The 27948-nt window shown below is 39.5% G+C and overlaps 1 protein-coding gene and 1 long non-coding RNA gene across 4 annotated transcripts in view; one reads left to right on the forward strand and one right to left on the reverse strand.

Moving 5' to 3' along the window:
• Positions 1-363: 363 nt before the first annotated feature.
• LOC142039472 (uncharacterized) lies at positions 364-16763 on the reverse strand. The gene is made up of 4 exons (XR_012652907.1): positions 16655-16763; positions 14497-14551; positions 3246-3365; positions 364-1262 (listed from the first exon to the last, which is right to left on the reverse strand). It is a non-coding gene; the product is annotated as an uncharacterized LOC142039472 (long non-coding RNA).
• Positions 16764-16912: 149 nt separating this feature from the next.
• Positions 16913-27948, forward strand: part of UGGT2 (UDP-glucose glycoprotein glucosyltransferase 2) — an 88165-nt gene continuing 77129 nt past the window's right edge. For 2 of the 3 annotated variants that reach the window (XR_012652909.1, XM_075045956.1), the window contains exons 1-4: positions 16913-17116; positions 18514-18596; positions 26397-26527; positions 27669-27781. Coding sequence is in view for 1 of the 3 variants with exons in the window: in XM_075045956.1 (XP_074902057.1) it covers positions 16965-17116; positions 18514-18596; positions 26397-26527; positions 27669-27781 (479 nt within the window). In the remaining 2 variants the exon portion in view is untranslated. Of the gene's footprint in view, positions 17117-18513; positions 18597-26396; positions 26528-27668; positions 27782-27948 lie in introns of those variants that run through there. The other variant, XM_075045957.1, reaches the window with a different exon arrangement.

Raw genomic sequence — 27948 nt, forward strand, 5'->3', positions numbered from 1 at the left:
CCTTTTAAACTCCTTAATATCCCGTTATTTTTGCTCGGGGGGGGGGGCGGGGGGAGGGTGTCTTGTACCGTTTGCGGTTTCCAGCCCGTGTCCGTAAACCCCAGTGTTAAAGTATTCAATATAACTGCGTCGGACAATACCGACTACTACACGGATTAACTAATTAAATGTAGATGAGATGATCTGCAGCGCTGTTGGTTCTTGTGGTCTTCAAAGCACAAAGTCCCAAATGCTGAACTGACTTTGCAGCAAACTTTATATTCCCAAGGCAGGAACATCAATTCCCCAGCAGCTACTTTTTTAAAAGGTTTAAAAGTTGATTTTTCAAGCCCCTTCACATATTTACAACAATCCTCAGTCTGAAACTGTGTTGTTTTCCCTGTTGAAAATTCATTTTTAATACACATTGAAACCTTTATCTTACAGGCCACACTTAGCTGAGTTTTGTCAAAAAACACTGTTTTGTCTGCGATGAGCTCTCCATATTTTTAAAAGTCTGTTACAAACACTTCATATCCATATACAAGCCTTGTACAGCTCCTGGATTAGAATAAATTAATATGCAAAGCATTTCATGTTAGAACTGATTGCACATCTCAGTTATTTAATTACAGAATGCCTTTATTTACTGAGGCATTAATTAGACATCTGACAGCGCTAAAACAACTTTCTTGCTCAACTCTAAAGACAACTTCACCTCTGGAAGGCTGGTAACAGGAGAGTAGTGCCTTCCCATGGGACCATTTAACTTTACAATAAAAAAAAAATAGTTAGACCAATGTATTTTAAGCTGAAGATTTTTATATAGAAAGTAAGAGTATTTGGACTCTTGGAAGAGAGTATCAGCTCCTGTTAAAGCTTGTCAGAAATAATAGAAATTACCACAAAATAATCTAAACAAAAGGAGTTAAAACTCTAAACATTGTGAGATATTCCAAACGTTGTTACCACAAGAACAAGGGCACACACCACCTGACTTCAAATACACGAACGTATCACCCACACATACACATTTCCAGGGTCCCACAGCAGTGTTAAGGTATTACGCTGGTAAAAGTCGGAGAGTAGCAAGTTCCTGGGTCTTGCCAAGACATCAAAAGAGATGCACTTTTATCCTCAGTGAAATTCTGTGAGGAGAACACCATGGCTTACCTGGTGGAATTCACCCTTGTACAGCCACGCACCATGGTACTGGAAGCCCGGTCCCTCCATCCTTTGGCAGAAGAAAATGCAGAGTCTGGTGTCAAATGAACCTGTTCAGTCTGTAATGACAAGAGGTGTGCACGCAGTCACTCTTTCCAAAGTGGAAAACAGCATTTTTGTCTTGGAAAATCGCCGTGTTCTTTGCCAGCGAGATTAGCAGAGCATCTATCTTCCCTCTAGGGAGACCTGACTCTTTTCTCTGCTATGCCCACCACCGTGCTCACCCACTTTCTGACTCCCTGGGCCTCCCAAGTGTGGACTTAATGAGGTTGCCTTTTAACCTCTTTCTTTTACTAAGCGGCAGGAAGCCTATTCCTGAGAAATGTAAATATTTATGCATGTAAGATATAGAAGCATTTTGTTCTCACCTCAGCCTATTCATTATGTAACAAGCAACCATCAAAAAAAAAAAAAAAAAAGCAACATTAAAAATAGCCTTGTTTTGGTAGCAGAATAGCACTAGTAAGGCTTGTGTGGGTAAATTTGTATTTGGAATAAAAGCATTGCTAAAGGATTTAGACTGAAGTAAGATACAGAACTATTATAATTTAAGATTTTCTCATTAAATAACAGATTGTTGACACTGTACCTTCATCTCCATGAAAAGGAGATCAAAGCTAAATTTGCTAAACAGAGAAATTGTGAATTTCAGTTAAATTTAAAATTCTTATTTATTTAAACTTACTCAAGACAGTGACTGATTTATGAAGACTGGCAAAAAATATTTTTTACTGGACAGAAAGGATGCACAAGAGAAGTAAAAATATTTATAATAAGGTTTAAATGAAAAACTTGACTTTTAGAAAGCTCTCATTTTTCTGAAACTAGAAAAAAATACTTTCAGGTCCACATGAATTAATGTGTTTATGCAGCTTTCAAAGACAGGCTTTTACATATAAATTTTAATGTTCTTAATGATGGTTTGTGGCTTTATGTAGAGTCACAACCCATGGCATGTCCAACCACCACCCAGTTCTTCCCAATTGCATACGGGGTGTGCAGTTACACCCCAAGTTATACTGAACGTGGCCCTAGTTCGAACAGCAGTTGGGGTCACCAGAGTGAACCTGGGTCTCACGATGCTCAGCAGAGGCTAAGTATCCCTACACAGAGAACATAGCCTTTTCATTTGGTAGCATTTTATGTTCTCTTTATAGAAGTCCACGTTACTGTGCAAGGCCCTGTGGGATTAAGCTTTAATAAAATCAGTTAGTTTCTTTAGAAGTCAATGGCTGTAACTCATTAGCATCAATGAAGCGATGATAAGGGTCATTCTGAACACAGTCGTGCTGCCATCGATTTAATGGGAACACAACCGGGTTCAAAATGAAGCCCTAAAAATTGCAAACACTGTTCAATCCCAACATTTTCCCTTTCGAATACAACTCATCTGTAAATCTCCAATGAGAGTTTAACTACAAGGAAAATCCAAAGTCACTTACAAGCTAGTTTTGAGATACTCTTACAAAATGAATGTAGTTTCTGTGGATTTCAAAATAAAAGAATTACAAGTAAGATTTAGGATTCTCTTTTTTCTAACATAATATTTCCTTAAGATCCTATGCTGTCAGTGTTTAGCTCAGAGTTCACCAATCATTCAAATAAAATCATCCTGAAATGACCTGTTCCTCCTAACAATTTCAGGCAAAATACCTTCACCTGTTAAAATTTACATGCCAGCTCTACTGTCATTTCTACTAGATGCATGAAAATGTGCACACAAAATTATTTTAAAATTCCAACACATTAAGTCCCTTCTCCTTGCCAATTCTGAGGTAACACTCAACACATTTTCCGAGTTGCTAAAAATAAAAATTGGCATACTTACCATTTATTTTAAAGGTCAATACAATATTTGCTAGTCTGAAGCAATGGGCCTGTGAAATAGTGTCAGTGCCAACATCAGGTTTGTACAAAATGCATGAGTAGGCAAACAATATTATGAAGCAAAGGTGCAAAAGTATGATTTCATTTAGCAATTACCTGTCTGACAAGGTTAACATCTAATAGATCTGTTAATGTAAAATTAAAGTGACACCTACCTCACACTGGTTTCTTGAAATTATTTATCACCGCTTGACCTGAGTTTTTTCAATACTTGTAGCCAGTTGAGATTTCCAATAAACCAATTCTTCATTATGCAGCAAGTCCCAGGTGTCTCCCTTGTCACAAGGATAAAAATTGTTAAATTAATAAACTCATGTTAACTTCAGTCATCTCTCTGGGATTAATTTGTTCCAAGGTTTAAACCATAAACCTCCCTTATTTTTTGTCAGTATGTGCACTTACTGAACCTTCCATTTCAATGGCACATTGAGTGCTGTAGTCTTCCTTTTAAAACAATTTATGCATTATACTGTCACCAGTCCATCTTATTGTAAAGTTGCAATTCATTATGAGGCTTGTTAATTTTCACTTCTCCTGCTTGCCATTCTTCTTCTGGATGTAATAACTTTATTAAACCTATGACCCCCTTTTATTTCCTTTAGTCAGAAAGCAGACAATATAGAAGCAATGTTTTCAGTCAATGTCTCATGTGCCAGACCATATGCAGTGGCTTCTGCAAGTCATTCCTTACATGTTGCTGCATGTTTTCCCTATGAGAGAAAGGATCAGCTATGTTCTGCTTTGAATATTCATAATTGTCCCTGTGTAAGATGCTGACCTAGGACAATTGGAACATCTGAAATCACTTCCAGCATTCTAGTAAATTTTTTTATTTGTTTAAAACCATGTAACTGCTCACAGAAATATTATAATACCTTTTTTTAGTTACAGTTGTTGGGAAGATAGTTTCCCCAAAAAGGAACATGTCTGAAAACTTTGAGCCAGATCTTTTAGATCAATGCCAAAACTAGATATTTATAGGTAGATCTCCTTTCTACCACATAAACTTGGCCATCTTTTGCTCTTGCACCAGGGATCATTCCTGCGCTTTGTCTCTGCAGGTAGCAGATAAAAAATGAGAAAACGCTGTAACCCTGTTTGGGCATGTGCCAACTAGCACTCTCCCAAACAACTCCTGGACATAGTTTGGGAGTCAAACCATTCCAGAAATCATTTCCAACCAGCACTCAGTGACCAAGATTACAGCTTCAGTGTAGGTCAGACCACGACATGCTATTTGGCCTCAGTATCCAAGAAAGTTCCTGAACATGTTTAATTTACTGAAGTAGAAAACACCACTGAGGATTTGCAGTTTTTAATTTAAGGAAGAAAAATTTATGTTCTCTCTTGCCTTTCGTACTGTGGCATAGCCAAGTTACATTGCAAAACTCGGGTTGAAGTTACAGAATGTTAGTTAGCAAAGAAAATCTCTGGCATGTAAGGGCCACGTACAGGGCTTACTGAAGTCCACTGCCTAGAGAATGGGGTGGCACTAGGGACATGAACCAGCGAGCCTTGCTGGTATCCAGCTATAATCAGAACTGTAGCAAGGATGATGCGAGGTGTGACCAGTGCCTGCAAATTAGCCAAAGAGCCTCTGACTACTGTTGCTGTTCAAAAGATTTGTGCAGCTTCACGATATGACCAGATAGGGTTGGTGAGTGGGAAGATACTTCGAGCGGAGTTACAAATATTCCAGTTATTGAAAGATGTAATATCAAATGACTAGCAGCAAATGCTGGTCCTGCACCAAAGGGAGAAAGCAAAGAGTATGAAATGCAGGGTGGTTTTTTGTAACCCTAAACCCCTAAACATAGGGCTGTTTATGTATGCTTCTCTACAACCGGAGTCTGCAACATGAAGATAGCCTGGGGAAAGCATTTAGCAGGACAGACACAGCAAATTGCTCTCCCATTTCTGTTCTGTGCACAGAAGAACTTAGATGTACTTACACATATTCCTTCCAGCCCTCAGCCTTCTGAATCCTGCAATATTTATGATGCAAACTTTAGCGGTAGGGCAGCTTTGCGGACTTATTACAGATCAAAGGCGTGTCATATGTACCACGTCCACATTTATTTTTCCAGATTCAGGTACAAGTGGAAATGTTACAGACTCAGTCACTGTCAATCATGTGAAGGACGCTACTGCATTTGCATATGGTCTTTTGTTTTTCCCAGTGAAGAACAGTCTAACAGCGTGCAATAAATTCCCTTGTTTAAAGATTAAGGTGTCCAAGCCAACATCCAAGTTCCCAGATTGTAACTTCCTCCCAAGAATTGACTCTGATCACAGAGATCAATGCAGAGAGAGATCTGTCTCTTCTGAAACTGCTACATGCTTCCTTCTGCCTAGCAAAAACTAATACATATCCTATCAGTATTCCTCCCAAGATCCCGAAACTTCTGCTATAGTAACGCATAGGAGTTGCAAGACTGTGTAACACTGCCACCTGGTGATATGCATCACAGCAATATTTTCTTCCTCTTACCATCACCCAAAACCTGCTTCCTTTCAGGTGGTCTTAATCTGCAAGTCCCCATCAAACATAACTTATCCCACTATCAGTTTATCTTGAGCACCTCTGTTTGTGTCTAGAAGTCAAATTACTAAGGTTTTCAAAGTTGTTCAGGCCATATCTTCTCTTTTCCTTCAGGACTGGCTTTTAGATGTGCGATGGATAGACACGGTCTAACTTGATCCAAATCCCCATCACAACTTTGTATGAAGTCTAGAAACTTCAGTGTTTTCTAAGAAATAAATCTGAAGTAATATTAGAAATTATCCACTAGGCCTCCCCTCCCTTCTTTTTTTGTTCATCTTTTCAGTCTTTGGGATGTGATGCAAAAAAAACCCCAAAACAACAACAACAAAAAAAGCAAAACCAAAAAGCCCCAACAGCATCAACGAAAAAAATCTTCCAAGAAGTTTCCCTCGCCAGGATAAAAAAAAATTATTTCTTTAGTATTTGATCTCAGACTCTTTCATCTCTTTCATCTGATCTCTGTGGGATACAGATGGAAAATGGAGAAAAGCATTGCAAATGGTAGATCAGGCTCAACTTCCAGACTTGTAGCACCCCTATCTGGCTTTCACAGCTGTCCACAAGTCTGAACCTTTCTTTTACAACTGACCTGCAACTCCTTACTGAAAATCACAGCAAGTTCAGAACTGTTATCACTTTCTGGGTTGCCACTATTTCTTACTAGACCTCCTTGGATTCATTTCAGCAAGCCGACCTGGATACTTTGAAGTTTGAATTCATGAACCGCACTTTTTTTAATGTAATACAGGAATTTTTAGAACAATTCAACCCTTTCTGAGAAGGATTCCAACTCTTATTTGGGGATTTTTCTTAACTCTTTCTTATTTACCTATCGTTTCATAAGCACCTAAATGCATGTAATCAGTGGTTCTTCCCTAATGTATAGCCATACAAAGAGTTAATGTTGTCTTTTTGTGTATTCGTAAAAATATATGAATGGTAATATTTATTCTCTAAATCATCCTACCAAGAGCAGTGAAATACTGGTCCTGCCATCAGTTAAAAGTTCAGTTGGACTTCTGGAAAATGCTGAGAGGAGTTCAGGTTTAATTATGAAGGGATGTAAGTTATTTCACAGCTGAGGCTGCAGCGGTATTACTCCTATTACCTCAAATCGGCTAACCTACAAAAGCCACAGTGCAGAAAAGTCGCTAGTACTGTACGTGACAGGTTAGATGTTCATACTCAGTTTGAAGTCTTGGTTTGAGACATCTGCCTCCAGCACTAATTTATCTTATGATCTTGGATTAAAGTATGCTAGGAACTGTAATTACCATAAGAACTGGGAATTTTAACCTGTAACAGCAAATTATGGCAAAAAATGTCAAGATACTAAGAGTTCCCCTAACCCGCAGCAGAGAGAAGGATCTGTTGGCCTTGCAGTCTGTCTGTGACAGACCAATGACTAGGTAAGAAATATGAGAGGGAAGAAAAATTGTTCAACACTGTGACAGGTTTGAGATGAATAAACTGTAAATTCAGCAGGAGAGTTGAGGTGAAGATTGCTTGAGTGTTTGTTCAGATTAAGAATTGGCAAAAAATGAGGGAATAATTCTCCGGCTGGCAGAAAAGGAGATGAAAATAGAGGCTGGTCAAAGCACCTTGTTTAGCCAAGGGGTCTCAGGCACCTGAAGTTGAAGTGGTTTAGTGAGGAGAAGCATGTACATACAAACTACCAACATTGTATATCATTTTGTGGCAAAAAGAAAGCTGAAATAGAATAAGAATTGCACTGCTAAGAGAAGACAGAGGTGGCCCACAGCAGTGTAGTCACACTGTGGCTTGCAGACCACTGACAGTGAGTGAAATATCAGAATTTGTTCTGTAAAACAATTACCAGCCCCAAACACTCATCCGAGGCTATGTGCAAGCATAACTGGGAATTAACAGGCATTAAAATATTTTAATTGATGTTTATGATTGTAACATAACAATTCATATGCTGTCAAGCTATTTAAATACAGATGTTTTTAACATAATTATCATCCTCTCTCTCAACTGCTAAGAAATAGTAGGATACAAGTTGTCCAGAGATTTTATAATTGCATTCCTTTAATAAAGTGTTTGAGAACCCCAAGTTTATAGCAAAAATGTGGAGAAAATGGGAGCTTACACCTTCTTTTGGAAGGAAGACTTAGAAAGACTCTTTTGGAAAAGTTTGCTAGGACCTCCAGCAGACAGGATCTCACATTTCATTCTTTAGTGTCATAGAGTAGACCTATCATTTAATCTTAATCCTTTCAGGAGGCTGTCCTGGTTTCAGATGGGATAGAGTTAATTTTCTTCTTAGTAGCTGGTACAGTGTGTTTTGGATTTAGTATGAAAATAGTGTTGAGAACACACTGATGTTTTAGTTGTTGCTAAGTAGCGCACATCCTAACTTAAGGATTTTTCAGTTTCCCATGCTCTGCCAGCGAGTAGGTGTGCAAGAAGCTGGGAGGAAGCATGGCCAGGACTGCTGACCTGAACTAGCCAAAGGGATATTCCATACCATGGAACGTCATGCTCAGTATATAAACTGGGGGGAGTTGGCTGGGAGGGGTGGATCGCTGCCCAGGCATCGGTCAGTGGGTGGTGAGCAATTGCATTGTGCATCACTTGCCTTTTCTTGGGCTTTTTTTTTATTTTATTTTTGTTATATACTTTTTCATTACTATTACTATTGTATTTTATTATTGTTGTAGTTAGAGTTGTATTTTATCTTACTTTAGTTATTAAATCATACTTGTCTCAACCCATGAGTTTTACTTTTTTTTGATTCTCCTCCCTGTCCCAGTAGGAGCGGGGAGGAGTGAGTGAGCGGCTGCCTGGTGCTTAGCTGCTGGCTGGGGTTAAACCACAACAGAGGCCTAAATATATCAACCTAATATAATATAGTAAATTGTTTATAACTGTCAGAGTTATCAAAACTATAGTATGAACAGCAGTTTGACAAATGTGAATAACCAGTACCAGCAGCATATTTCTGATTTAACTTCATTTAATCTAGGAAGTCATGATCAAAGAATAATGGAAAACTGAAATAAAGATGAGGTTTCCAGCTAGAAACCTAGCTTTATTACAAACTAACAGATAAACATAATTTTCCCTTAGTTTAAAAGATATTAGTTATATGTGATTACTATATATACCTATGTATAATCTTAGAAGTTAGCCAAATATCTGTCTAGATGCATGACCCTTTTGTTTTAGTGACAAAGATATTCAAAAGAGTATGCATCAAGATAGCGTGCATCCAGCATTAATCCTGTTGCCTCCTCTTTCTTCCTTCCTACGTCTTCAGTGTCCCATAGCCTGGAACTGCACATCACTGCTTCAGCAGCACTAGGGAGGGGTGAAAAAGCCTGCACAGCACATGCCACCGGCTCTTACCTCACCACTGTGATAAGCTTGCATGGCTGGGAATTCCTCTACCAGCGGAAAGATACAGGAGGTAGCATTAGCAGAAGCTAGCACATTAAGGGTTAAACAAATTGCATTTTGTTAATAACACTTCATTTTTGCCCTCAAAGTTTATCTACATTAAAATATTCTAAATGTAGTGTGTTTCTGTAAGTCTAATTATATGCGGTATGTGAAAACATATTTGATAATCACATTGCTAATTACGTGCAATCACTTCAATACACAGGTGCAAAGCTCCAGAAATATGCATATTTGAATCTCTTCATATGCAGATATAAACCACAACTTTGCAGTTAGTTTAGTGTTCACTGACCTGTTATTTCTCTGGGACTGTACTTCCTTGGATTTTTGAGTGGCTAGTGCCATTGGAACCAAAGAAATGTGCTAGGCTACTACAAACCTAGGATTGAATTTATATGTGTATGTTCCAGGGCTAAAAAACTGTAATTCCTGAATTTTCCACGGTTTATGAACATTTTAAAGTACACGTTTTATAATTCATTGACAGATACACCATGCTGACTTCAGAGATGTGGGAATCATAATTTCTAATTTTCTTCTGGGAGCTTTAATTCTCACAGTGTCCTTTAGCATATATATATTTGCCTGGAATATCATATATATGTGCATGTGAATGTGTCTTTTCCAGTTTGGATTAAACTTAAGAGACCTTCTTAATGCTTTAATAATAGAAGGTAATAAAAGACTTGAGCAATAAATCCATTTTCATTATATGTGTAATAGCTTGTGGCTGCACTTTTTGCTTCTCTTTCATTTATGTGTAACTGTTATTTTTTACATTGATTTTTAAAGCTGTCTTCACAATGGATTATAATTAGTTTTGTGTATAAATCATAAAAATTGGAAATTTTATATACTCAGATTAATTGAAAAGGACATAAAATATTAATTTGCGTCATTCAAAAGCAATACTTCTATGTTCCCTCTAAAGAAATTCAGCATAAATTATTGGAAGGAATAGCTTTAGATGACTTGTCCATAAGTATTCTTTTTCACATTTGAGAAGTGAGCTGAAATGAGCCCTGACAGGCGAGAAACCTATCTACTAGTTTGCTACTAACATTACCAAAATGACAGACCAATGAGAAGGGACATAGCAAAATCTGAAAAGCAGCATTGGAATTTGTTCCACTGGAAACAAATCTATTGTATTTCAAACAATAAAGCAGCATGGCTTCTTCTGTTTTGCTTTAGCTACATAAAGTCTTAATTAAAATAAATTACACTTAAGAGTCACAGAATAGTTGTTATGGAAATTACGCATGCCAGCTACCATAACAGAGTTTGACTCTAGGTTTCTGCTGAATCAATAAGCTGAAAAGAGATTCTTCTATGAAGTCCTTTTTATTAAGAGCAATACAGCTCAAGGCAGGTGGCTCCAAAGAGAGACCCCGAACAAAGAAATCCCTGGGCAATTATACCCTTACCATCTAAGTTCCCCACTCCTCACACGACAGTTCGGATCGATAGTAATATTAAGGTCTGGGGTCTTCCCATTCTTTACTGGGTCCCTTCATTGTCCCTAGGCACACCATCTCTTTTCTTATTTCTAAGGTTGCAGCTTCTGCTGACATTGTAGCTTCCTTATCTTCTGGCTTGAACCAGCTCTGGGGCCTTCTTTTACTTAAGTAGTAAAAGTTCAACCCATCTAGGTGAAAGTTCACGGCTTGTGGTCTAAGGCTTCAGCAAATTTAGCTAGTAATGCTAAGCAAGTTATGCTAAGCAAGTTCTAAATCAGTAGAATACCAAATCACACAACATAGTCCGGTTGGAAGAGCGGGCTGAAGGCCATCTTGTTCTACTTGAGCATAAAGCAGGACCAGCTTCAAAGTTACCTCAGGTTGCTCAGCACCTTTTCCAGTCAAGAGTCACAGCCCCATAAAAGACAGGGTGTAATCCTAAGTGTCACCACTCTCTGAAATTAGAATGACATAATGCCGAGGGGAGCATCCTTCTAGGAGGTGCATTATATTTTTCTTTCCTGCATTGGAGGTGTGCTAGCAAGACATTCAGTGGGAAGTAAGGGATAAACACAAGATTCCTCTGGCCGGCTGCTCAGAGACACGCAGCCTGTGAGCAGCTGGCCCCGGTGCCTGGCTTCTGCTGTGGCCCAAACACTGCTCCGTGCACAGCCGGCAACAGGGAGTTACTGCAGAAGTTACCTCTTTAGGAGCACACGCCTCCTCACATAGCAGTGGTTCCTCGCTCCTGCTGAGTCTGTAATTCAGCCTGAGCCAGGAGCTGCTGCGTCAAACAGCCCTGCCTCCCAGCATATGCCTTCACTGGAGGACGCTGGATGGTGCAGTCTACACACAAAGCTGCACAGGTGAAAACACAATTGCAATTCTGAACCAGTTTAAAAAGGATAGAAGAGTTTCTTCAAAGAAAAACTGCACTTGGCTTTAAGTAGACAGTATGTCGTGATTCTGCAGTCCTCGCTTCTGTCAAAGGTGACTTGGTTGAGTGCGCGTTCAGGACTCATTGGCTAATTTTCCAACTTACATTTTCTTAGCCATCCTGGAAAGGATTCAGAACTTGACTCACTGAGCTGACTAAAAAGGAAAAATCACTGATATACTTTGTTGTACAGGTATTTTATCTTTATATGTTCCACCTTGCATGTAGCAATAGCACCTTTTGATTCATACATGATAGGCCTACAAGTCAAATCCTACTCCTCTGTTCTGGGAAATACTGTATTTTCTCAGTGAATGCACCTGTACCTTCACACTAAAGTCTTTTTTGATGGTGCTGTTGCACTATGTGGCCAGAATTGTCCTGAGGCACTTCATTGCACATACCAGCTTATGAATTAATGTAAAAATACTGAACTTAGTACTTTTTATTTATAAATATTTTGACTACTGAAGTTATAATCTCTCAAACATTTGCATATGACAAACCATGTACAAGCATGTGGCTATTATTTGAATGATTAACAATGGTGATGTAATAGCCTTATTGTATATTTTATGCTAATTTTTGTATCACCGGTGTTTCACCTGTGTGATACAGTACAATCCAGAAATCAATACAATCACACTATCCTGTTGGTGCAGCAGAGCAGTGGCATTGCTTATGAACTTGAGCTGGTGTATCCACATGAAGCTGCATTCCCCATTACGGCCACATTTTACTGTTCTCCACTGTGCGGTACAGACATGCCCAGAGATTTGTAGGAAGTTTGTTGATCTGGCCTGGGAAGTATATTCTTTACATTTCTGAGGTGGGTTATTTTAAATAAGCAGCTGTAACTTCCATGTTTATTTTACAAAGCAAAATGTTGCTTCAGTTTCTTTTCTTTTTTAATAAAGCTGGAAAGAGAAGCATACTGCAAGAGAGCCATTTACTGTCACTGCAGCTGCATGTGTAGGCATAGCAAAGCAGCATAAACTCTGTTTGCCAGAAGGTTGCCACTGAGCAGCTTCCATGAGCTGTTGAAACCAAGCTCATGTTACTTCTGCATCAATTTTTCTTTCACTTGCTCATCCCTGCAAAGCAAAATGAAGAACTAGCAGACTACATGTTGCATTGTTTATTATATAATACTACTATATTGAGATTTGCTAATCAAGTAACCCAGGTTGGTCTTTATTTTCAATGGAATGGACAAAAAGCAATGCAGTACAGCACCCTTAATCTCATCAGGGAAACACCTCAGATGCCTGTCAGAAGTGACATTGACAGGTTCTGAAGAGACTGGCCGCCAATCTCACAGCAAGGTAAAAGGATGCCAGCAGTTACTGCTCAGGAGGCCGTCAATTAATAACCAGTTAACAGGTATCTCTTCTGACTTGTGTTTGACATTTACATTACAAGTTAGGGAGAAAGGGAGCATTTCAGCTCAAAAATTGTTTTCAATCTGTTAAAAAATAAAGTTTTATTTTCAGCTAACTGAATACACTGATGACGTTCAACTTATTTTCACTTATTGCTACTGTTTCTATTAAATAGACATAGCTCACTGTGACTTATACTATAAAACATTTGCATCTTACTGAGAAGCGTTCATTAATCACTTCCTCTATTCACACTGAAACAGCTATGATAATCAATTCTTATTTGCGCAGCTGTGGCATGAATAATTTTAAAATTTTGCTGTAATTGTTTTTCTGTTCTGCTGAAAAACGGTTTCAGAGAACTAAGGGGTTTTCTCACATAAATATGGAACGTACGTACAAGAATGGCCAAGTGTTATTTGGAATACTTAATCACAAAAAAATTCTGCTGTAGAAATGAAGATTAAGTCTGCTCACCATCTTCTAGGTTTGCACACTGCTTAAAAGATTAAAATCTGCCTTTGTCCAAATGTAAAGAAATAAATTTTTCAAAAGTGTGTATTGGCTCTTTGTGGCTAGAATGTAGCTAAGGTAACAAAGCAGAGGGAAGATGAATAAATATGCAAAAGCTTTTTTAAGGAAGATAATGTATTTCTTTCTGAGGAGCAATCAGAACTGCATCTTAAGCAATGGATCAGGTTACCCAGGGAGGTTGTACAGGTGCCGGCCTTGGATTTTTTCCAAGACTTGACTGGACCTCAGAGCTGACCCTGCTTTGAGCAGGAGGTTGGACTAGAGACTTCCTGAGGTCCCTTCCAACTTAATTTAGCCTATATATGATCCTAAATTGTAAGCACCTAATAAAACAGTAGTCCTAAATGGGAGAGAGAGAGAGAGATACCTTGGCAGGGAGATTCTTTCTGTCTCATGGAGATCTCTGAATTTAAGCAGAAAGGATAAAAACTGGACAAACTATTTTCTGTAGTTCACCACAGATTAATTATCCGACCTTTAATTCAGAGCTACTATTTTATCTTGCCACTGAATCCAAAGCTAGATTTATTTCCATAACCAGTGGCAACAAACTTTTATTTATCTTTTTGTATGGCAAATCATAAATTGTCACAGCTCACAATGAAACAACTACAAGCTATTAAGAATTCACATTTAAACAACAATAGCAGCCTCTTCAATATCAATATCAACCAAAACGTAATACAGCAACTTTATATAGAAAAGTAATTGATAGATTAGGGTAAGGTAGATGCATCCATCATCCCAAATACAGAGTATTGTATGAAGTTATGAAAAATGTGTGGTAAATGTATATACATGGGGAATGTGCTTAGTAAATTTCAGTTTTGGCTGAAGAAACAGCAAAAAGTGTCTTGTTACTAACTCCTTTAACCATAGATGGATTGTTGGGGTTGGGGTTTTTTTGGTAGATGGTCAATATAAAACAGCTATAGCCTATTCTGGGCAGAACAAGTGTAGCGTGAGTTCTACTAAGTCCCTCAAATGCATTTTGAACTCTGCTAGGGAGTGGTGGAAGTGTCTTTTATCCATTCATCACATGCGTGTTTACTTTCTGTGGATGCAAGAGTTTGGCCACATACATGGGTTATTAGCACAGAAACACAAGGGGCCCAGACTTACTCATCTGTATAGTACTCTGGCCATGCCATCCCTGTTAGCAGCAGCAGCTTCTGAACTGTCAATATGAAAGAAAAAAGATGCTTAGACAGCATGTCAGAACTTTTCTCCATATAAAAGATGCTGAATTTCATTATTTCTAATGGCCTTACACATGAACCAAGAGAAATACTCCTGTGGTTTTCATTATTTCTACAGAGGTATATGAAGGCTGGAGTACCAGTCTTAGGTAAGGTTAACTTAAATCAACTGATTTATATTAAAGTTGGCATCACTGATATGTCACAGTGGTACCTGAAAATTGTCTGAGTTCTTATAACAGCACAAATTTGTGAGAATAAGTCCAAATAAGATCAAACACAAAGGCCCCAGGCTGAATTTACATATGAACAACCCTCAAGGTTGTCTGTATCGTACTTTTGGATGATAAAGACCCAGCAGCATGTTAAGTACAGGCATTTTGTTTGGCCAGAGTTTCTGTACCATAGTTTGAGAACACCTGGCAAACAGATTGCTTTTGTTTGTACATATGATGTTATACTGACCAGTCCTGACCACTAACAAACCAAACTATGCAATCCACAGCCTGCTCCTTAGACTAGTGCCCTAACTGGCTCCTGCCATCCACACAGCAGCTTTAAAGAGTCAGGAAATGATTGTGAGCAAAATAAATTGGTTTGGAAAACTTTCACTTTGAGGGCGGGAAAAATTAAGTACTTCCCCCTTCCAGCAACCACTACATATGAATATATGTATATATATTCTGTATGAAGCTGCTGCATTGGATTTGCATGGCAAGGTTTTGGTAGCAGGGGGGTTACAGGGGTGGCTTTTGTGAGAAGCTGCTAGAAGCTTCCTTTATGTCCCATGGAGCCAATGCCAGCTGGCTCCAAGATGGACCTGCTGCTGGCCAAGGCCAAGCCAATCAGCAACAGTGGTAGCGCCTCTGTGATAACGTATTTAAGAAGGGAACAAAACGTTGCTGTGGGTCAGAAACTGCAGCTGGGGAGAGAAGTGAGAACATGTAAGAGAAACAACCCTGCAGACCCCCAGGTCAGTGAAGAAGGAGGGGGAGGAGGTGCTCCAGGTGCCGGAGCAGAGGTTCACCTGCAGTCTGTGGTGAAGACCATGGTGAGGCAGGCTGTCCCCCTGCAGCCCATGGGGGTCCACGGTGGAGCAGATCTCCACCTGCAGCCCATGCAGAACCCCATGCCAGAGCAGGGGGATGCCTCAAGGAGGCTGTGACCCTGTGGGAAGCCCGCAGTGGAGCAGGTTTTCTGGCAAGACTTGCGACCCCACGGGGGACCCGTGCTGGAGCAGTCCATGCCTGACCCACACTGGAGCAGTTTGTGAAGAACTGCAGCCCACGGGAAGGACCCATGTTGGAAAAGTTCATGGAGGACTGTCTCCCATGGGAGGGACCCCACGGTGGAGCAGGGGAAGAGTGTGAGGAGTCCTCCCCAAGGAGGAAGGAGCAGCAGAAACAACATGTGACAAACTGACCAGAATCCCCATTCCATGTCCCCCTGTGCTGCTGGGAGGGTTAGGTAGAGAATTTGGGGAGTGAAGCGCTGCCTGGGAAGAAAGGAGGGGGGGGGAAGGTGTTTTAAGATTTGGCTTTATTTCTAATTACCCTACTCTGATTTGATTGGCAGTAAATAGTTAATTTTCCCTAAGTCGACTCTGTTTTGCCCTTGACCGCAATTGGTTCAGCGATCTCTCCCTGTCCTTACCTCCCACGAGCCTTTTGTTGTATTTTTCTTTCCCCTGTCTATCTGAGGGGCGGGGGGAGTGATAGAGCAGCTGCGTGGTGCTTAGCTGCTGTCTGGGGTTAATCTACGACAGCTGCTCACACTTAGTAAGATCTTAGCCACTATTTTTACCCTGGTGAAGGCCGAGGGAGAACAGCCACGTAGGTCCAAGCACTAGCAGAAGCACCGGGAGGTTTGGGGAGCGTCAGGGGAGGCAGCTGCTGTGCCCGCTCCGGGGTAACACCGCCCGGCCTCTCCTCAGCTGCGAGCGGCCACTGCCGTTAGAACCGCTCACGGGGAACGGCAGAGCCCCACAGCTGAAGCCTAAAGAGACCCTACGCAAAACTCAAGACTCCTCAGACAACCCCAGAAGTATAAAAAAAAAAAAAAAATAACGAAAACGTCCCCACCTCAGCAGAGGGACCCCCCGCCTCAGGGAGGCGGCGTTAACGCAGCTCCCGCGCTTGCGCGGCGGCGCGAGCCGCGCGGCGTGCCGCCCGCGCTCCGCCCCCAGCGCCGCGTGTCACCGCGCGAGCCTGGGCAGCCCCGCTATTTCCTTTGGCGTCAGCCCCTGACTGGTCTCTGCGCTGACCAATAGCCCAAGAGCGAGGGTACAGCCCAGCCAATAGGAGCAAAGGCGGAGGCCGTGTGGGCGGGGCGCACGCCGAGGCTGAGGGGGCTGCGGCCGCCCTGAGGGCTCCTCGCCGCCCCGTTCTCCTCATGGCGGGCTGGCCGCTGCTGCCTGCCCTCCTCCTCCTCGCCCTCCTGGGTGCCCAGCCGTGCTCTTGCGGCAGGGCTCCAGCCTCCTCCCGGTCCGTGACGGCCCGGCTGGCGGCGAAGTGGCCGGCGACCCCGCTGCTGCTGGAGGCGAGGTGCGTGCAGCCTCCTCCTCCCCCTGCTGCTTTCCATGGCTGCCGCGGGGGGCCGTTCGGCCGGGGAAGGGGAGCAGCGGCGATACCTCCCCTGGCTGTCTCTTGGGGGTCGGGGGTGCCTCGCTAAGGGGCAGGAGGAGGGAGGGGTCCCTTTCTTCTCTCCGCTGCGCGGGTGGAGAGGGACGGTGAGCTGTCGGTAAAGGGATGGCTGCGTTTCTCTCCTCTCTTCCCCTGTGGGAGGGTGTGTCAAAGTACTCCTTCGGTGTGAGGCTCAACTGTTTTCTCCCTTTGTTAAACGTTATGGATGCTGCTGACAGGCTTTCTCACGTTTTAAGCGTGCTATTTAAATTGCTTTGTATTTAACCTACTCGGACGTTTTGCAGGTTAGGTTGAGAAGCAGTGGGCCAGTCTACACCATCCCTGCCTTCCATTGAGTAACACCTCACCCCAATTAGCTTACTTTCACTCATGAATAAAATAATTTTGTGTAAAGGTATTAGTGAAGGTGTGGAGTTGTAGTAGTAAAACATGTCTTTTTTTTAAAAAGGTATTGTTAACTTGTAATCATAATTTCGAAATAAGAAGTGAAAATGTTTTCTAGTACTGTGTGTTTGTGGCTCCCCTGCCAGTTTGGTTTAAAATCTTTGTTTTGTTTTTAAACTTATTTGCTGCTGTTTGGAGAACTCCCGTGAAAGGGAGAATTGCAAGCTTTTGTAATCAAAGGAGTGGCAAACTTCCAAAGTAGCAATTACAAAACAATACACTCATGCTAGCAAGTAGATCTTTTTGGCAGACATAAGGAGGAAAAAAAGCAGCTGATGTTCCCTTAAGAAAAAGCACAAAAGTAACAACTGTTACCAGTAAATGGAAGAATGGTATTTGGAATAAAGCAAACCTTAACTTTTATGCTTTGTAAGGATTAACCCATCTTTGAACGTGTTTCAGAGATTGGGGACCTCCCCTGCATAGCAAAGTAGACATTGTCATTGATAAAAGCCTGTAACTTAATTAAAAACTGTAACTTGACAGCGTGTGTCTTCTTATTTGTATATTTAGACATTATTTAATAAAGTTTGTGTGCTGAATTGATTTTATTTATAACTGTATATTGGAATACCTGTGGAAAAATAAAGTGAAAAATTGCATTTCTTTCTGTATCAGAGAATAGTCTGTTTGCTTTGCAGCTCTGATTGTTGAGTTCAGGTTGGTAGTATTTTGTTTAAAATTTCTTTTAACCAAAATATACTACTGCTCAGTGTTCTATGGTACAGAGATGTTAGATGGTCATTGAATACTTAACACTTTGATGTTGTTATTTTAAACAACTGAAGGCTTTTACTGTGGTACATGTTTGGATGAAGTCAACCTATGGACAATTCATTTTTATTTTTAAACAGTGAATTTATTGCAGAAGATGGTAATGAGAAGTTTTGGCAGTTCTTGGAAACTGTACGAGAATTAACAGTTTATAAGCAAGGAGGTAAGTTAAACAGCATGCTAGTTTTAATATATTATTCTGCACTGTACTTAACTTTTAAACATCAAGCTAACACGTTAACTAGTTCCAGTCAGGTAAAGCCTAACTCTTCCACTATTGCTTACTAGGTGGTTTTCTTTCAGAAAGTTGTAGCATATTTTCCCCTGAGAGCTCTACCTGTAGAGAAGTTCTAAAAGCAAGGAAGATGAGATGGACTGAACTGCTGTTGCAATATGGTACAGAAATGTAAAGATTAAAGATACCTGCCTTCTTACATGACTCAGCAAGAGCTTATAGGATATTCAGACTTCATGTTTTGTGTAAGATGGATGTTTGTAGGGGAGAGAATCCCACAAATAACTAAAATGAGAATGCTAGCTAAAGGAAAAAATGAAAAGAATGACCAAAAAGGGTTTAATACTTGTAGATGGCATAGAGACTGTTTTTTAGCAGCAATACGGGTGTTTTAGAATAAATGTTTATCACTGTCAGAATAGGATTAAAAAAACCTTGCATGATTAGACAGAAGAATATTAAGTTGCTAGAAGTTTGGAGAGAAGAACAAAGCATAAAATCCAGCAACCAAAGCATGAAAGTGAGCCACCCCCGAAGATACCTTAGAGAGCAGTGTACTAGAAATGACCATGGTTATGAAAAATTTGGAAACCTACCAGGCTTTGCAATAGGTTGGTCAGTATTAGACCTACTTGGTAGGTCAGTAGATGAACGAGGTGAAAAAAGCTTCAAAACAAGGTAAGGCTGTTTCATTTTGCTCTTTACTTCATAGTAGTACAGCAGTGTAGGCATAAGCATGAGGACCTAACACTACCACTAGAAGAGACTTCAGGTAAATTGAATGTTACGTTAATAGTCAAAAGCTAAATTGTAGAAAAATCGTGCAGGAAACAGCAGTGAGATGACAGAAATGAATCCTTTTTATGTGAAAAATGCTGTATGTGGGAGGGAGAACTTGTGAAACAACATGCTTCAACAATTGTGACTGACTGAATACAAGTCAAAAAGAGATTGTGGTGTGTCTATGTAGATAGTTCAGTGACAATGTTATTTGAGTGCTCAGCAAGGCCCAAAGCAGCCAATAGACTTAAAAAATTACTAGGAAAATTGCAGGGACCTGCATGGTAAACAACATCTTGCTGCTTATGATTCCAGGTGCTTTTGTGTTGAGCGAAGCATGATGTTCTACTTTACTGTCTCCCTGTATTTTCATTTCTTTAGAAAGTCTATAGCAGAAGATGTACAAAGAACTATGACTATACTTGTGGGATATCAACTAGAGAGATAAAACACAAAAAAATTACTGTGAGCTGATGAAAACTGTGGATTGTCTGAGGTCAGAAGTACAAACAAAACCAGAGAGAATCGCTGAGAACAGTAGGCCTGGGTGGTGAATGCTGCTCAGAGCCGTTCTGCATAAAGGCATGAGGACATGTAGAATGGAAGTAGGTGCAGAATTTGACCTGTGGTCAGGTGCTAGTAGCATTCGTTCAGGCAAGTACTGTTGACTAATGCTGTTTAAGGTCTTTGTTAATGTACAGTGGCATGGGTTACACCCTCCGCAAGGTTGTGAATGACACAAAACTGGGAGAAGAAGTTGAGAAGCTGGAGGGTAGGGCTGCCATTGGAGGGGCCCTGGCAGGCTGGGGTGATAGGCCAACAGAAACATTTGGAAGTTGAGCAAAGGCGCTTTACAGACTCCCACACATGGGCTGGAGTAATCTCAGCAACAGTACAACCTGGGCACTGGCTGACTACAAAGTGGTTTTTTTTAGAAACAGACATGGAGATTCTGGTCAACAGTGAGTTGCATTAAAGTCTTATGCCTGAGAAGGCCAACTACGTGCTAGGCTGCATCAGCAAGAGCGTAGCCAGCAGGTCAAGAAAAGTGATTATTCCACTCTATGTGGCACTTGTAGCACCTCTGGACATCTGGGCTGAGGTTGGGGCTCCCTGTTAAAAGAAAGACGAGATACTGGAGCAAGTCTAGAAGAGGATTACAACAATGGTTAGGGAATGGAGCAGACTTCTGATGAAAGGCTGAGAGAACTGGGTTTTATTCAGCCTGAGGAAGGGAGGAGTAAGGATAGACCTTGTATCTTCAACTTCCTAATAAAAAGGCATAGAGAAGATGGAACCAGACCTTTCCTGAAGGTACACAGTAATATGAAAAAAATCCCCAACGGGCACAAGTTGAAACATGAAAGTTTTGGTTAGATACTGGGGAAAATGTTTCAGCCATGGGGTTGAGTAAACACTGGAACAGGCTGCCACAGTGGGCTGGGGAATCTCCATTCTTGGAGATACTCAACAGTCTGCTGTATGAGGCCCTAAGCAGCCTAATACAGCATTGAAATTGGATCTCCTCTAAGAAAAAGTTTGGATGATGTGACATCCAGAAGTCACTTTTTACTTGATTTTTTTTTTTCTATGAGTGGTTTAGATGTAGCTGATACTGCCGAGACAAGACTGATGTATTAGATGATGTGTCAGGGTTTTTTATCAGCCATCTCTTGTTTGCTTGCTCGGACCAACTTTCCAAGCAACTTGAAGATTTAGTGATGTTTATGATTAGTGACACAGGTGTCTGAAATTAGCTGTTAACTACATACTTTACCTGCTTCACCTGGATAAACTCTGTGTGATTGAGAATAAATAAATTACCAGTAGGATGATCTGCATGGCTTATCTTGCCAATGAAGTAGCAGATGCTTGTAGTGGGGAACCCTGAGAATGTACTAAAATATTACTTTAAGCATATTAAGCAATTGATGTGTATATTTATCATTATGGCCAACAAACTCCTCTGTTTATAATGCAGGAAAATTTAACGTTCTGGCAGGAAGTGGTTTTCCTAAAAGTCAATTCATGGTTGGGGTAGTATTATACAAGCAAACCAATGCTTTTTATGAACAGGATGAGAAGGAAAGATTCAGTTTTAGAGGAAAAGAAAGTAGTTATTTAATGACAAAATTACATCAATATTGATTCTTCCAACTTAAGAGCATCTTGTTGCTGTTGACTGAAGTCAACATACTAAGTATGGAATAGAAATATTATGAGCATCATAGGTATCTAGCAATAGTTAAGCTACTTTCGGTAGGGAAGTCTGCATTAGACATCTGCAATAAAATGGTCAGCTAGAGTGAAGAATACTGATACTGAAATACTGGAGTGGCACAGCTCCTGAGAGCTGTATAATAGTATACCTCTGAGGAGAAGTTGGTTCTCTGGATGGTGTGGAATGGGTTCTGTCTTAGCTGTTGGATGTCAAGATACATTGATGTAGAGGGATTTTAATGATACATTAAGGCTGAAGTTAAAATAACTGCTTGAGCAAATTAAAGAATCTGGCTTAAAAATGTTTGGTTGGGGTGGTTGACTCTTCAGTTCTCCTCTGGATGATATCAAGAGCAAGTAGGATGGATAACTGGGAAATAAAAGCCTTGTTGTTTTTAAATAGAAACATTTTAATGGAAGATAAAGAATTACTAGATTTGAAGCTGAAAAACTGGGTTTGTAGGATAATTGGATGATAGATTTGTATCCTAACCTACTGCTGAGTATTTCAGAAGAGTTAGGAAGTATTAAAGATAAAAGGCAGTGTAAAAAAATCAAATATTGTGGCTTTTTTTTTTAATCATCCCTTGGATGATTTTAAATCTGTTGCTTATCAGTTCTCACCAGTTGTTGTATGGTGGTGTATTTGGTTGTTTTAACATTTTCTTTAATATGAACTTAAATCAATTTGGGCATCATTGAGATTATACACTATGAAAAACAGCAAAAAGTTAATGATGGGATACACTCAATTAGAGCAAGGTCTTCAGGTAGCACGGACAACATTTTGTATGTCTACTTAATATGCAACATACTTGCCACCAGGCTTGTGGAAGATTTGGAAGTGCAGATGAGGCTATTTTAGGCTGCATGTATGTTATAAAGAAATCAAAGCTGCAAAAATTTCATATTAAAACCAGCACAGTTACAAAACACTGAAGATTGCATTTTAAACTTGCTGCTGCTTTTATATCTCAAAAGGTTAATTTAGGAACACAGAATGAAGGTAAGTAGCCAGTTCCCTGCCGACTAATTATAGCTTGAGTGTTTACTGTCTTCCCAAGTGGTTCAGTTTATCTATTGCATTTTCAGTAGCCTCTTAAATATATTTTAAAAAAACCAAAACAACAAAAACCACACAAACACATTAATAGGGAAACTATTTGCCCTTTAAAAAAAATTAACAGCATATTACATATAAACAACAATCATGCAAATTATTTGTTGTGATCTAGAAGACTACACATTATTCACAACTAAATTAGATAAGTATTTTTTATCTACATATCAACCTTAAAGATTCAAGAGGAATCAGTTTCACAAGCATGCACTTCTATAATAGTCATACAATAAAATAAAGTATTCCCTCTCTACTGGCATCCTGCTTGAATGTCATAGGGATTTCACTGGCCTGTGATTGCTTGAACTGCTGTTACCTGGGATCTCTAATTCCCTAGCTCATCTACAGATACAGATACACACATCTATGCAGTTGGAACACTCCCCATACTCCCATCCCTCAAAATAATGATGCCAGCACCCGGTGCTTTTCTGACTAATCGTGTCTCTTATGTTTACTCTCCCTACCTCCTGTGCCTCTGCTTTGAACTCTCCTGTGGGCCACCAGCATATATTCAGTTTAATTTTGTGCTGCGTGTGCATGGATCTGAGGAGCTGTGATATAGACCTTTACTTTCCTTTTGTGACTGTCCTGGTTGTCTCCTTTTAATTATTTTTAATCTACCTGTGATGTGAGATGCTGCTGTAGATTGTGGATAGTAAATGTCAATGTTTAAATATGAGTCTGCTAGGCTAGCTATTCAGTTCTTGTAGTCAATCTAATCAATTTGGCTACAGGAGTTGAGAGCTACTTAGCTGACAAATTTAGGCATCTTTAGAGCAAACTAAATAGCTTTTCAGGTTTTGTTGGCTGCTGGGCTATATCTCTTTCGGCTAAAGTGGAAGTTTACAGATACGTAGCTCATACACATGTGTTCAGATGTCTGAAATCTGGAGCTGTATCCTATTCATGTTGTCTCATTTATTTATTTTTAAATCAACTTTGTTAATGAATTTAGTGGTAATATGCTATCATGCAGCATTTATGACCAGAAACATCTGTCTTCATGGTTCCCTGTAACATCCTAAGAAATTTATTATGACTTCTACTCTTCAGCATAGAGTGCAGTGTTAAAATGTGACTGGAGGGCAAGTAGTTATCAAGTTTCAAGGAGCAAATGCTGTGTGAAACCATAGTTCTGTATGTAATAAACTTTAAAAAATGGTTTTGGGTTAGGTGGATTGTATAGCATTTAATGTGGATTAATTTACCTTGCTGAAGTTTAAAGTAGTTTAAAGTTGTAGTGTGAATGAAGCCAGTAGTGTTAATATAAATTGAAGTAGTAGGAGTGGATGCATGATTTGATAAATGTAACCTTGTCAATATGTTATACAATAATTTTTGAAGGCTCGTGACAAATTATCCTTTTTTTTTTTTTTTTACTTACTAAAATCATCACTATCTTAAACATCTTCCAGAGCAAAAATGTCAGCTCTTTTATATACAGCAGTGGAAGCACAGCTGGAATTTATAAGCCAAATAATTTAAAGACCTGTGGTAAAAAGTATTTTATTGAGGCAGTATCTTTAGAATTGTGTATTTAATAAGTCTTCATTGTGTTCAGTAGGATGGTATTTGGGGCTGAGTGGAAAGGTAGAAATTTCAGATAGAAATTTTATTTTGGTGGAGATAATTTGAAGAAAATTTGCAAGTATAGTTATTGGAAAGACATTTCAGTATGGAAGTATTTGTCACTTCCAGATTTGTTTACGTTCACTGCTTGAAATGTGTGAAACCAAATTTATCTCATTTGAGTTCTGCCAGGGCTATGTGTAGGTTTAGAAAACGTAGAAGAGATTGAGTTTTTTGTCCATTGAATTTAAAGTTAGACAGTAACCAGAATATACAATTTACAGGAAGGTAGCTTTCTGGAAATGCAGATCATGCCCTTTTGTAATCTTAAGATTTTATTTTGTTTTCTAGTGAACTACAGCAAACTCAGCCTTTTTAAATAATGAAGGAGGAAAAGGCAGAAAGGAGATCCTAGAGGCTTTGAGAATAAAAGAAGGTTAGGGGTTGTAAAGACAAAAGTGAGAGGATAGGAGGTGCTTAGTTACGAAAATTGTATACAGAACTGCTGGGAGCAGTTGATGGGTATTTCCAAAGCTATGGCCTGCAGGGCTATTGTATGTTGTCTAATGTTTTGCTGGAACCTAGGCCATGGTGAGGGAGTGGCATTTTGATTGCTGCACTCATCATTTGATTTGAGTACTTCTGAGATCTACTGCACCTGAGGCAGGTAAAATCTGGCAGGTTAAATCACGTGAGATGATTTTCACACCGTGTAAAAATTCAGTGCCACTTTGGACACCTAAAGGGGTTTCCTACGGGGACGATTGTTCCACTTTCACAGCAAGAGCACCTTTAAGTTAAGGTGTTGACCTAAGAACACACATAAATTCAAGCTGGAGAGCTAGAAGGGTTCCCCCCTGCAACTCTGTTTCTCTTTGCTGCAAATTTTCACCTTTGTAAGAGAATATTTGAATTACACTTGAAAAAGATGTTGAATCACTGCAGTTTCCAGATAATATCTATCAATGTAAGTAAAATATATGCTGACTACATAGATTTTGGGAGTGGGGGGGGCATAAGTTAGCAGTTCTGGACTGCTTCATGTGTGTTTCAGCTGTTCCTCCTGTGAAAGAGCAAACTCTGGGACAGGGATGGTGTGCAATGCTTGGTATGGTCACAGCTTTGGTTTTCTGACTCTTATTTGTTTGTGTTCAAGAATATCATATAGTGCAGTGTGTACGGCCTGATTTAAAATTTTGGTGAGCATTATTCCTTAAACAGATACAGGCCTTTTTCACAACTTGGTAAAACAGTATTACAACCCCTTTCTAATTAGGCTTCATTACCTCACAGTCCAAGGACAGCATGAGAATATTCACTTGAACATGTCTCTAGAAGAAGAAATGAAGGTTAATTATTTCCAACCAATGTTCTTTATTATCACTTCTGTCATTCCCAGACACCATCCACCTTCCTTCTTACTTGGAGTCCTAATGTTGGCCCTGAGAAGGCAAGATATGCAGGGAGGAGGGAAGCCAATTCACTTGTTGTATCCATTCTCATACTCTTGTTTATCATGTATCTTTAAGGAAGAAATAGGATATGTAAGAGTAGCCTGAAGAATGTCACCTTTAGAAGATTTTTATTTATTTAAGTTGCAGGTTGGAGTGTTCCAAGACTAAATGTGAGGAAATTGTTTGTAAAATAATGCTGGTTGAAAGTAAGTAACCTTCAAAATTTGCATTAAAAGACTAGCGTAAGTTTGGCAAATAGAAATGAATGAATAAAGCTCTATTCAAGACTTTCTGTATGGGTCTGCAGAGAGACACTGTCTTGAGTAGATATTTATATTGCTGAAAATGATTTAGATGTTATCTAGTGCTGTTGCACTCACTTTTGTTGTATTTATGTTGCATTAGGCCTTTAGAATTGGCAGTAAAGGAAACAATTATCAGTGGACACTATTCAAGGCTTTTGAACTGCCAAGCAGTGCTAATGTAATATTTGCCTATTATGTAGTACAGGTAGATATGCCATATCATTTATGGCTAATACTAAAAGTTTGGTTTTGTTTTTTGGGTTTTTTTCTTCAACAGATTCAGAGCATTCCTATTACAATTTAATCTTGAAGAAAGCAGGACAATTTTTATCCAATTTGCAAATCAATCTATTGAAGTTTGCACTTTCCATACGGGCATATTCTCCAACTGTTCAGATGTTTCAGCAGGTGACTATATTATCCGATATATTTGGTACCTGATTTTATGTGCTATTTTGGCTGCCAAGTAAAGAATGTTCATCATTATGGTTCAGTAAAATATATGGCAACATTATTTGGAATCAAACATGATCCATTTATAAAGGTGATGCTTTATAAACTGATTATATTGACAGGAACAAATATTCATGTTTAATTGTATGGATAGCATTATTTTCAGAGTAGAATTTTTGGAATTGGTCATTTTTAAAACTGGAGTTTTGGGGTTTTTTTGCATTGCTTTAAATAATCCTGTGGGAATTCAGACATTCTCAAAGTAGGAAATTTCCTGTAGCTTCAAGTCATTTATATTTGTTATTTAGTGGACTTCTCATCTCTCATTGTTTTAGTATTTGAAAAGTTGAAAGCTAGACTAGTCAAATAGCTGCTTTGTTAATGAAAAAGTGGGAGGACATAAATTCACTGTGCCTCTAGCCTAAAACTGCTTCTCCTTTTAGCAATGCCACCTTCAAAATAAAGTGAAAAATCCATGTTTCTGAAAGGTAATAAGCTGTAATAAAGTTAAGGGTTTTTGCAAGTGTTCTCTGGAGGAATATCGTCATGTCAGATTCATATCTTTTAATTTTTATCTTTCAGCTTGTGAATCCAGAGTCATTGACATGCAGTCATATGATTCCCACTTTACATGGGAAAAGCTGAATAGAATTCAACTCCCCCCCCCCCCCCCCCAAAGGGAGGCGGGGGGAAAGTGGGAACAAGAGAGAACCAAAAATTGACGTTTATTGGTTAGCAGTCAAATCTTTGTACATTAACATGATTGCTGATAGCAACTAAAATTAAAAATATCTGAGAGTACAGGCTGTGATTTCAGCTTGTGGAGGAGATTTGTCAGCCCTGTATTTACAGAACATAAATGGACTTGCATTTTCTGGAGTATGACTGCATTTGATAGACTACATCTCACAAAGCTTATAAGGTCTTAATCTTCTAATATTTTCCATTACTTTTTTCACATGTACCCAATTTTGAATGGGCTTAATTAGAAACACAACTCAATGGCAGCTGTTAAGTTATTTTAATCAAAGGGATGTGAGTTTAAGTTGAAGTGCAATCAAAGCATTCTGGTTGAGTATAATTGTTGAAATATTAGATTGCAGCTGATGAACCTCCACCAGAAGGCTGCAGTGCGTTTGTGGTTATCCATGAGAAGCACACCTGTAAGACTAATGAAATAAAAAAGCTGCTGAAGAAGGCTACTAAGAGGTAAATGTAATGATCTGTTTTAAGAGGAAAAATAGATTACTAAGGAGGAAAATGTATTATTGGATATATACTTGTACTATTTTGAAATGTTATGTTCTACTTGATAATGCCAAGCCCATAAATTCCTGTTTACTGGATATTTAAAGACATTTCAATTTAAAGTATAC

This window comes from Buteo buteo, chromosome 14 (genome assembly GCF_964188355.1).
Source record: "Buteo buteo chromosome 14, bButBut1.hap1.1, whole genome shotgun sequence".
NCBI classification, from domain to species: Eukaryota; Metazoa; Chordata; class Aves; order Accipitriformes; family Accipitridae; genus Buteo; species Buteo buteo.